At 47.7% G+C, this 12,431-nt stretch overlaps 1 protein-coding gene across 1 annotated transcript in view; it reads left to right on the forward strand.

Annotated features, from left to right (window-relative positions):
- The first annotated feature begins 1,359 nt into the window (after positions 1–1,359).
- The window catches only part of ptprub (protein tyrosine phosphatase receptor type Ub), a 141,025-nt gene continuing 129,953 nt past the window's right edge, over positions 1,360–12,431 (forward strand). The window contains 1 exon segment of the mRNA XM_067238126.1: positions 1,360–1,429. Within this exon segment, the coding sequence (XP_067094227.1) occupies positions 1,360–1,429 (70 nt within the window).

The following is a 12,431-nucleotide window of genomic DNA, read 5'->3' on the forward strand; positions in this document are numbered from 1 at the left end:
TGCATCTGTTCCCCCCGTTTAATTCAATCCTGCACCTTAATATCCACGCGGGACAACAGGATGAATGATAAACAGCCTCTGCAAATGGTGCTTTGATCCAATTGGGCTCTTTGGGGCCATGGGCACTTGATGACAGAACCTGACTTGACTGTTGCAAAGCTTCTAGGGGTGGGGTCTACAGCATCGTCAGCACTTTTACAAGATGCTCAATTTGAATTATGAGTCACTAGGTTCATGTAGTGTCGTTATAAATATAAGAGGACACCTTCCATTTGTAACAGTGTCCTGCAGTTCAGACTCAGATAAATGATCTTCCTATGTCTTTATGGGGTGGTGTGCAATCACATGGCAGGGAGGTGGTAAAACAGCAGCTATTCAGTAGCAAAACCTGTCAGCACCAGAGTCCATGTTATAGCCTACTAAGCATATAACATTTTAAGATCTGCAGGATTATCAGAGACACGATTTGCAAGATTTTCATCAATGACAATTTGCCTTGTGTAGATTGTGTGGAAACAAGTTTTAGGCTATCAGGCAGCCCGTGTCCTTTAAAGGTAAGGAAGCTGTGTTTGGTAGATGGCTTTACTCTTGGTCAATTCTAAAAAAGAAGGGTGTTACATTTGAGAATCAATAAATAATTATTGTTCTCATGGACAGAGTGAAAAAACAATTATGTTAGAGGGGATGGATTACGGTTGAATTCCCTCTGCCCTATCATGGCAGAGCTACACGTCGATTCAGGTGCCTGGTAGTTGCTTGTGTGCAAAACAGATTAGCCTACATCCAGTCAACCTGAGAGCGCCTCGTTAATGCCTCTGTCTTCTAATCTTCAGTCTTTGTTCATTGTTCTGGAAGAGCTGCCCAAGATCATGCCGGTGAATACACGGCGAGGTGAGGGCATTGATATTACTTGTAGATGGCATGGGAGTTTGGGGAGTTGGCGCGGAAGTGACATACAGAAGAAACGATAGATATATGTCTGGTTGGAATATGGATGGGGAAAAAAAAGCTGTTTAAATAGCCTACACCCCATCAGCCAATAGAAAGATGAAATTCCCTTGAGCGCAAATCTATTGCTTGACAGTGCCACTTGGAGGCGTCCGTCGCATGTTTTTGAACGGTCATGTCGGGTAGGGAAAGTAGCCTATGCCTGGGAAAGAACTCTTGTCTACCCCTTTCAATGTTTATCCTGACGTCAGTTACCAGAACTCGCGCTGCCCCTGTCTTGCTCAGTCTCAACTACGTTTCAGCAAGAATTCGTGGAATCGATGGTCTCGAGTCCACAACTTGCAAATCGGTCCTATGCGGAGTCACTGAAATGATTTCTGCGGGTTTTTCAAAGTGGAGTTTAACAGAAAAATGAACACCTGTGCTTTTCTACTGATCCTGGCCGTTCAGATCTACGCCGATGGCATTGAGGGACCAACAGGTAAAAAGAATCTTCTTTCGCTTTTAAATGGCTGAGTTGGGAAGTTCTGTATCCAGGAGAGAGTCCCACGATGCCCCGAGTCTGCTGCAATCTGGGTGTCGCAATTCTGTCACTGACGTATTTCTCTTCTATATCTCAAGTTCATGACTTTATGCGGTAGCCTACTATAGAGGTGTCTTTCGCATAAAGAAGAAATAGATACTCTTCTGAATTGCTTTAAGTTTGGTTTCTTTATGTGTTTTTGTCCAAATTGGATGGAAGCGGGTGTTACCCGGTAGATACAATATGTGCTTTGGTGTGTGGTGAATAAAAACCCGTTTTCTTCTCGTAACAACGGAATCCACCCTAGTCTTGTTTAAGTTGCCAATTTGTTTTTGTGTTGTGGTTATTGGATAAATCCGTGGAAGGGGACGTTATCAGGTATTTCACTGAACAAACCATATTTGTTCATTTAGAACACATTATTGAACAAATAATCGTCTGTAAGTAGAATAACAGGGAATAATGTATATTAATTTGTATTGAAAAGATGTTGTTATTAATATCGTATTACGTTGACATTAATAATGGCCTATTTAAATTCAAGATGGAACATTCGGGTTTTTACATTCTGAATTTAGTGTTGCCAAGTCCCTGAGCAGTGCGTAAATGCGGATATTAGCTTTTGCGACGGTTTAGAGCGCCATTTGAATGCCTTCTGGCTAATAGACATAAGCAGATCGGAGAAGAATTGAACACTGACAGAAACAAGGACACTGCAGTTTCTATCAAAATAAGTTAAACCTGATATCATTCAGACACGCTCCGTGAAAGGCAGCCCGGGAAAGAGAGAGAGAGAGAGAGAGATAGAGACAGAGAGGGATAGAGAGAGAGACTAGATGGTTCATTTCTTTATAGTAATGCCATTGATGCTTTTGTTAATGTATAAATCATGGGTAATTTTCTTATATTATTTTATTACATAAACACTATATTTTTCAAAGCTGTCGATTGATAACGCTAACTCTAAAAAGGTTTTATTTGCGATTAGATTCATATTGTACCATATTTGTGTGGTATAAGGATGTTCCAAGTGAACAAACTACTCACCCACTCATTCCATTTGATTCTCGCCCACTGCTCCCCCCCCCCTCCACCCACCCACCCACACACCACACCATATTGTCCCCTCTCCTCTATCAAGTCTGAGTGCATCTCACCTCTTCCCTGCTAGAGGTTTTTGAAAATATGGAGCTTAGTAGCACATGCCCTGTTTAGTAGGAGTGTACTCTACTTACCTTGAGTCAGTCTTCTCAAGATGTGTCTTGCTAGAGTCCTTCCATCTGTTGCCATGATGGAGTGGGATTCAGAGTGCAGTAAAGAGAAGGCTATTTGTGTGACTAGACAGAATGCATTCCAAATGTCACACTCTCTCTCTGTTTCTTTCTCTTTTTCTCCTCTCTCTCTCTCTCTCTCTCTCTCTCTCTCTCTCTCTCTCTCTCTCTCTCTCTCTCTCTCTTGCAGTTAGCTTAACAGTATAATTGAAAGGGAAACCGTATTCTTTTCCCCGACAACCGTTGCTGTTTGTCATGCCAGCTACACGTTTCCAAATCTCGCGGTGTGATATGTACCTCATTGTCACCAGTGGCATCAACCCTATCATCAAGAAGAATGGGCCGAGTCATGGAAATCATCAAATCCCAGACAGTTAATTAAAAGAACTCACATGGAACACTGAAGATTGACTAGAGAATGTGTCATCGGAGAATCACACCGTGTTGATTATTTAGTTTGTTAACTGAGCATCTGTGTCATTATCTTCCCATTAACCAATTACATTTGTGTTGTTGCCCCGTGCGTTTTAATCTGGGTGACTGGAACCGTTTGAAGACTCCCCTCTCGCTTGTTCATGGGTGCCGGAACAATCATTAGTGGAACATGACGTCAAGAGATGTGTCGGACAGGTGGCCTTGAATTCCATTCGCCTGCTTTTCTGCTATGCTGTATGGTCAGTGTGCAGGCTTTTGGTCCTTATGATCACCAGTCAAGGCATTAAGGAATGTGCATGGGTTAACTATCCCTCACTCAAAGGGCCAGCTTTTGATCAATACGATCATAATACAATCAAATCCGTTATAATTATTTTTTCAAATCCATTTTTTATTCCGGTTAGTCCTGGCTGCCTAGTCTCACGGTTGCCTGGACATTAAGTCCAGGGGAGGAAATGAAATATCTGCTCTGCCAAACTGGACAGACCCCAGAGCATGGTTTATGAGTGAAACAAAAATTCCATTTGCGCCTGCAGCAGAGTGGGTCAAGGACATGAAAGACCACTGTTTTCAGGATGTATTTCTATCCCAATTTCAATGATGCAGTGCCTGATCGAGTGGTTTCTCACCTCACCTTTCCTTGCCTCTCTTACCCTCACCTCATCTCTTCTCGCCTGCATTTCCCATCTTTGCCTCACCTCACCTCTCGTCTCCTCTCCAATCCTATCCTCACCTCTCCTTTCTTCTCTTCTCTCCTCACCTCTCCTCACCTCTCCTCTCCTCACCTTTCCTCACCTAACCATCTGTCCCCTCACCACCAAGCACTGTTGGCTACTAAGCATAATCGGGGGCCGCTGTCCTATGTCACATATCTAATTTCTTGGTTCCATCTGAAGTTACTGTAAGACAAAAGATCATCTTTTACAATTATGTCGAGATGAGAAGAAATATGAATCCTGGTGATGGGAAGTCAGTGAAATAAGCAGACTTTTCTTTAACAGATTCACCATCGTCCACAACGCTGTAGGCAGCAGCAGATGTGGAGTCTGGCAGTGCATACTGGAACATCCACACTGCATTGTCAAGCCAGCCAACCAGTTAGCCAACTAGCCAGGTCGCCAACCAGCAAGTTAGCCAAGCAACCAAGTAGCCAGCCTGGTAGCCTGCCTGTCAGATAGTAAGAAACCCGGACAAACAACCTGAGCTATGAGATCAAGGAATACAGGGTTAATACTCTTACATAAATGCTGTTCATTAATCTAAAGCAGTCTGCTGTAAAGATGAGAGAAGCCTCAAAAAATGCACTCTCCACGAAGTGAAATGATTGAGTGTATTATGATATGTTGTGGACAATATTTGTAGCAAGGCTATTAAGTATGAGAGCCCATTACGTCTCTTCCTGTGGGCTGTAATAGTCTTGAACCCAGTGATTGAGAGAGGGCAGTCGGAGGGTGAATTATCAGTCGCTGGAAAAAGGCTTGAGAGGCGCTCGCAAATCATCATGGAGGAGAAATGAGCCATCGCGTTAAAAATGTTGTTTTTGGAGAACGTCCCGCTGGGAGGAAACCTGGTGCGTGATCCCGGACCGTGTTATGGAGAAGCCCCCGTGGAAAAAAACACACGAGAGGGAGTGATTGGGTGATTCGCTCCCACAGATTGACAGAACGTTTAGCCTCTGACGGACTGAGCGCTTGGCCTCCGTAGGTACCCGGGTCTCGTCGCAGCTGCTCCTGGGCTCCCCCGTCCTTCCCCCCGGTGGCTGCCTGTGATTGAGCAGGGTGCTTACGAGAGGAGGGCCTCGTTCTACAGCCCGTCCCCTCTCCTCTCCCCCTGATGTATGGTAATGTGCTGCCTTGTGGAGGAGAGCCAGCCCTCAACTGGCTTACTCATCAAACAAAACCAGAGAGAATCAAATGTATCCATGTGTGTGTGTGTGCGCGCGGGGGAGTGACTGTGAGAGTGTGTATGTGTGTGTATCTGAGGAATCCTACCAGGCGCCAAGTTCCATGATTTGTATTTCATAGCGCTGTGAGCACGTCTCTTGGCCTGAGTACAGTGTATATAACCAGCTCCTTTAGCCTGAAATAAGCCTAACCTATTTGCCTTCTCAGCAACAGGTATTCAGCCTAATGGCTGCATTTGAATAACAAATATTTAGATAAAGTACATTGTGTACTCGTTGTATAAACTCGGCGATGTCTATTTCCCCACTCTCGTCAAACACATTTGCTATGCAGTAGAGTGCGTCTGGGTTTCTTCTTGGCGATGACCTTGTGTTTCTTGGAAGATGTCTTTTTCTTCAGACGGGTCAAACACAGGCTCCATCCTGCGGGGGTCGAGAAAGAGCCTGCTGCCGGCTCTGTGACCCCCCTGTGTGAGCTAGTCCGAGTGAGCAGGGATCATATCTGCCGGTGTCCTCTCCATCCTTCACCTCAGACGGTCTCTTTGTGCTTGTGCCTGCTCGTATCAAAGCCCCGTGGGTGATCCTGCAGGCCAACAAAGCGCCCTGAATGAGCCGCTGCGAGGGAAGGCCAGGGAGTCAGGGGGGAGATAATTATACGCGACACCCATTATCCTTCCGTGGTGTCTTCCATTGTGAGCCTATCATGCATGAGGTCAGGAAACACGACCGTTCTGTGAGGTTGGGACCAGTAAGCAGAGAGACAGAAAACCAATTTTCCTCATCGCTAAAGAGTTAAATGAGTGTGAAATGTTCTCTGTAAAGGCACCCTGGAATTAGCGTTCTCATGTGTAGCATGAGAATGTAGATTCACTGTAACCTACACTTTTATTTCCATCAGTGTGTTTGTCTTGCCTCAAGGGGGAAATATTTGTCATTCTACTTCTCTCATCCAATATTCTTGTTTCATCGACACCATCCTGTAGTTCACAGGCGTGTTTGTAATGTATTCTAGAGGGATAGCTTTTCTATTTCTATTCATTTAACTGCAGTCTTTGTGCTGCTCCTATGGTTACGCTTCTTTTCTATTTTATTTGATTGATTTTTGCATACCTCTCCATAAATGATTGATCTGTTTTCGGGTTTTGTGACTTCATAACTGTCCCGCCAGACCCTGTTAGCACACTCTGCGGTGCGCCTGCATACTTTGTCAACTTGACGTGGGTGTAAATGAAGCGTCTTTGTCTGCGAGCGCCTCTGCACGCGGAGGAACCGCGTGGAGGAAACCAAGGGAATGATGGGATAGCGCCCGAGGCCTCTGTGGTGCTGGGTGATTCCGGCCTGACACTGACAGGCGCTGGAGACCCAGGGTGAGTGGCCGTCCAGGGCCACCACGCCTCATTGAAGAGACCCCCGCAAGAGCTGCCATCCTTGGCAGAGATTTACAGTCGTTCCCCTGCCTTCCTCCTCTCACAGCCTTGGAGACAGGCTCTCAGCTCGACCGTCCAGGTTGTGTTAATGTGCTATTGATTCTCTGGCCCCGGCAAGTCCATTCCACTTAGATTTCATCAAAGTGCCGTTCACATTGGGTCCCACCAGCTTGATGTAGGGGTGTGAATTTGCCGGCATGACTGGCAGGGGCTTTGCAAGCCCTTCTTTTAAATCCACACCCTCTGAATATTAACTGAGCTTGGTCGCTTCTATGGGTACGTTGTGAAGTGAAACAAGGTTTGAAATGACTAGACATGAGTAGCCAATCTCTACACAGGTCTATACTGTGTCATGTCATAGTTTGAGGAGTTAGAAGCAGACTATTCAGGAAAACTAGACTGCACACTTTTCTTGTGTGTCCCTGTGTAGCTGCAAACCAACAAGGAAATCAACACGGTAGCTGATGTTTGGCCGAGCTTCTACTGCCTGAGGTGACTGATGTCTGGAGCTTGGCCCAAACACACACACACACGCACACACACACACACACACCATTACCATCGAAACCAGATAGGAACTCTCAGATGCTAGAGCTGCTCTCTGTTCCCCTCCCCGAGGAAGCTACGCAGTGCTGAAATTGGGTCCGCAAGACAGATGCTTCAACCGCTCCTCCACACACCTACCTAGAGAAAACACACTCTCCTGCATGGGTTATATTTAGCCCGTTGGCCGATTTTCAAACTTCTGAGGTAGCTTCCCTGCTCCCCCCCCCCCTCCCCCCTCCTCCTCACCGTCTATATCAACAAATACTGAATGGACCTGCTTGTTTACCTCTCCCTGTGGTGTGGGTCAGTGGAGACCGGGTCGGGCGGCTCAGCATTGCGGTATCTAGTTCTGACATGTTGTGGGTCTGCCTGTGGAATGCTGTACAGAATAGCTCTCCTGAAACGTGAGACCCATTCTCTCCCTGGGGAGTCAAAACAGCTTCTTCAGTCCTTTTCTTTCTCTCTCTTCCTTGTAATTGATGCTGGCTTAAGTTGTTTTGGCATGATGGGTGATATGTCCCCTGTAATGGCTTGTGGTATTTCTGGCTCAGCCAGTCCCTCTGGGCAGAGGTAAATATCTTAGACCCAGATGAGGCCCTCTCTTTTGTAACTTAATAACTTTATTAAAATGCATCAGTGTACACATTAACTTGAGGTTAATGTCCTTCAAATCTCCGCAGAACATGACCTCCGTTAAGACATGAGCGACAGTGGAAGGAATGTAAGGGGAAGGATTCTCCCTAGCGGACACTCTGTCCTTTCACTGCCACTGCATTTTACAGTGAATGGCTGTTTTTTATGATTTTCATCTCCATGTACTGTACCTGAAGGTAATTTAGCACCCATCGCCCCTCCCTCCCTCCCTCCCTCCCTCCCTCCCTCCCTCCCTCCCTCCCTCCCTCCCTCCCTCCCTCCCTCCCTCCCTCCCTCCCTCCCTCCCTCCCTCCCTCCCTCCCTCCCTCCCTCCCTCCCTCCCTCCCACACACACACACACACACACACGCACACACACACACACACCCTAACCCCACATATTCATCCCATCTTGGGTTCCCATGGAGATCCCCGTTCGGAGTGGAAAGCAGCAGTAGGACGGGGTGTAACCCTGGGAGACAGCTTGCAGAGCCAGGTCACTCTCAGGTCATACCAGCCACAATGACACCTGCGTGCCAGCCAGGTCTAAATCAGTGTCACCTGTCTCCACCTCTATCTCCGGCCTGTTTACAGCATGCACACACAGTGAGAGGGGAGAAACGAATGGCAGTATCCTTTGTAGGTCCAGCTGGGTTGATGTTTACATTGCAAATGACTATTGATTCGTAGTAAGATGTTTTTCTCTCAATGCCGTGGTAAATATTGGTTGAGGGAATTACATTACCACAGGGAATTACTTGTCAGGTTAGATTTTAGTGGAGCCAACACCGTCTAGAAAGGAGTATGTTTGAGCTGGATGTAACAGTGTTTGTTTATATGTGAATGTCACTGTACGTCAGTCACATTCTGTGTGCTTTACCTGGTTTGAAACAACAGGACTTCCTTTTCATTCATATTAGAGTGAAATAAGTAAAGGCTGTGTTGGAGGAAAGAAGAGCCAGACATCTTTGTTTTGGTCCAGGAGTTGGAAGTCTTCTGGAAGGAAAGCTGAGTGGATCGATTTCACCAACCTCCAGCCTGTCAGAGTCAGCTTCTTGTCTTCTGCTTCCACCGCGATCCCCTTCACCCTGACGTCTATCCATTGTAGCAGTCACTCACTTGAGCCCCCCCCCCCCCCCCTACACACACATACAAAGCAACCCCCTTCCATTCCATCCCCCTCCTTACAGAGCTCCAACATGTCACAACAGCCAAGTGGGTTCGGTCTGAAGATCAAGCTTAACTTCAGGCTCTCTGGTTGAAGGTTTAAAGATCACCAACAACCTCCCAAAATGCTTGGAGTATTCTTCCAAGCAACCCACTTCCAGCGTGTCTTCACGCGCCAGTATTCATTACAGACGGCAGCGTATTTATCCTTGGACGAGGCCGAGGTGTTATTGTCCTGAGGCCTCGGGGTAGGTGTGCTCTACTCCACACCCGCGCCGCATTAACACGCTGTGATTCGCCGATGCTCGCGAGACGCTAACGAGGTGTAAAAGACCCTGACTGGCAGCATCTGTGTCCTTTCATCTGATGCTTGGAAAGCGACCGTGGCGTCGCTCAGACACGGAGGCAGTCGGCTTCGTGGCGCTCCTTCGGAGCTGTCTAATCCGAGCCTCCAGCGCCAACACTTCCATAGCTCCGGGGCTCCTCCCCGTCTGAAGGATAAGCGCGGGTAGGTGAGGTCGCAAAAGGTCCCGTCATTCTAAACCCAGGTGCTGCGGTGATGAGCAGACAGATTTGTGGCCTCCAGGAACCCTTTTTTTTTTCTTCTGCTGCGTTACAGCTGCCCTTCAGGGATGAGAGATGGTTCAGCTTCCTGGCGTTCCAGAGAAACACCTCGTCAAACAGACTGAGAGAGTTTGTTTGTTCTGCCTCAGCCCGGCTTCTGGGACTCGCTGAGTGATCGAGGGCGGAGGAGCAGGCGACTGGCTTACAGGACGTGTGCTTATAGATGTGTGTGTGTGTGTGTTTGGGTGCGTGTGCGCGTGTGTGCATGTTGGTGTGTGTCTGTGTGTGTGCATGTTGGTGTGTGTGTGTGTGTGTGCATGTTGGTGTGTGTGTGTGTGTGTGCATGTTGGTGTGTGTGTGTGTGTGTGCGCATGTTGGTGTGTGTGTGTGTGTGTGCATGTTGGTGTGTGTGTGTGTGTGTGTGCATGTTGGTGTGTGTCTGTGTGTGTGCGTGTTGGTGTGTGTGTGTGTGTGTGTGTGTTGGTGTGTGTGTGTGTGTCTGTGTGTGTGTGTGTGCGCATGTGGGGAGTGCGGTTCTTCACTTGTAGGATTCATGGGCGGGTGCTTCACAACAATCCTAAATCTCCGCATGTGACAGTCACCTTGACAAGGCAGGAGCAGAACCGAGGCAGTGCTGCGCCTGTGTTCTGATATTAGCGTGGAACCACAAGCATGCTAGCACACCCACAGAGCCCGCGGGCGTCTTCCACAGAGAGCCCGGATTAGAGCAACAACAGAGGATTAGGAGCGCCACCGGGACCTCCCCTCGCTACATGTTTGATTGTGTCCGCGTGGAAGGGGAATTATTCCCACCTGTGTTTATGGAAATTTGGTGGAAACCATGGCGGGGTGCTGAGAAAATCACATAAATTACAGCCAAGTAAATTACACGTTCGAATTAGCTTTATTTGTCTGCAGAGAAAAATATGTTAATGCTCTAATTAGCATATTGCATACATACCCGTGCCAGACTCTTGCGATGATGAATAAAGGACATGGTCTAGTTCAAAGAACAGGGGCTTGCAGACAGAACAATGTCGTACAGAGGCAGAAACGCGTTTGGTTGCTGTAATGTTGCTGTAATGTTAGGCCGACCGCAACCAGAAGTTCAGAAGTTTGACAGTGATGGTAGTCATCCTAGGAGGGATGCCAGAGAACCACTGCGTTTTGGCCTTTCTCCTTTCGGTCAGCTGGGGTAATTAACAATCAGCTTAGGCAGGGATTGTGGGGTGGAAGTAGGCGGATCACAGGGATAGAAGAAAAGGCATTAGGGAGGAGAATGGGGCTTAATAAGGGTATTACTCTGCTTAGCTGCGCTATCATGTGACAGTCAGAGAACTGACAATAGACCCTTGTTGACGCCAAGATCGGGAGCAGTTTTCAAGTAAGATTCACTGTACCCCCGATGGTCTGCTTTGTTCGTTGATGTTCCTTCGCAGTCTTTCTCTCTCTCTTTCCATTTTTGGAGGGTTAATTTGATTTGAACCTAATGGGAACAGGGATGTACCACCCCCGCCCCTCCCTAAGGTATTTAACAGTGGTTGTAAGCCTCACACACACACCTTTGAAATGAAACGAACACACTCTGTCTGCACACGCACACAATACAGAGACACACACAGAGAAACGCACACACTTGTTATTTTTGAGGTCTTTTGGCGGAATGTAATTAATGTTCTCGTTAGCTGAGGGAATGAGCTGAAGACGGAGCTAAAAGGCTGATCCCCAAGGGCTTCCATCGAGAGAGCGCGCGTCTCCGCCTATCTGTCAGCCCGGTACACACACACCATACGCTGATATGGATCTATGTTCTGTCTGATATCCACACACAGAGGATCGTTCTGTCATGTCCAACTACAGTACCCACCAACGCCCTCTTTACGAAACATGTCACATGGTTTCGTTTGTAGTTTCTTTCCCCAGCATCTTCTCCTTGTCCACACACACTGGTCCAATGTGATCCGCCGTTGCAGTAAAAGCGCCTGTACTTAAGTAAAGCCATGCCCGGACCTTTAACCAGGATATGGAACACGACCAATCTTAATAATAATGGCCCGAGGAGGCGGCTTGTAGAGGAACGCAGCACGCAGAGAAAGCCTGTTTTAATGAGTCCCTGCATCTCACACATTCACGTGTTCTCCTGCAGCGGGGTGTGAACTTCCACTTTCTCCCAACACTGTGCAGGCTCATGTGAGGGAAAATTGTCATGTACAAACGGTAACGAGCCAATCGCTTGACCTATAGTAACACAGGACTTAACCCGACGTTGTGTAATGTTGACTCCTGGGAGAGAGAGAGACAAAGGGGGAGGGAGAGTGAGAGAGAAAAAAGGGAGAGAGAGAGAAAGAGCGAGAGATTACAAGTCGGTGGTGCGCGTCCTGGAAGCTGTTTTTCCACAGCTGATCTGTTTTAAAGCTCCAGTCTGTCTAATCCCATTTGAGGAGGCCGGCTCGCAGGCACCTCGGAGGTAGACCTTCCGGAGCACGAGACGACCAGGAATGTGTTTGTCTGCCTGGCTTGGCTTCGTCCGCCGGAGACCGGCCTGCAAACAGGACCAAGGAGTCTCCCAAGACTGCTAACGCTTTTCAAATTCCTTTCTGCATTCGCTGAGGGGATGGCAGGATTTAATTTCACATGTCAGAGCGGAGAGAGACTTTTGATCGAGTTTGCCGCTGGGTGAGGACGAGGAAAGAGGGAGATGGGATTGGACGTGGAGATTGGGGGATGGGAGGAGTGGTTTGGTTGAGATTGTCATTACAAAATGTGCATTAGCAGGGTTTTTACCCCACAGACCAGAACTCCTCGCTCTGCTCACCCTGTATTGGCTAGGTCGGGATGGTTTCTCCAGGCCAGTGGGTTAATTCAGAGATGGTTCTGAGGATTTAGCCTGGTCCAGTAAACTCTGCCTGGGCCAGCCGGAGGGAATCAAGCCTTGGTCTGACTGGAGTTGTGTATCTGCCACACAGATGGAGAGAGCGAAAGCGACTGTCTTCTGAAGTGAGGTGATGAATACA

Source organism: Osmerus mordax, chromosome 6 (assembly GCF_038355195.1).
Source record: "Osmerus mordax isolate fOsmMor3 chromosome 6, fOsmMor3.pri, whole genome shotgun sequence".
NCBI lineage: Eukaryota > Metazoa > Chordata > Actinopteri > Osmeriformes > Osmeridae > Osmerus > Osmerus mordax.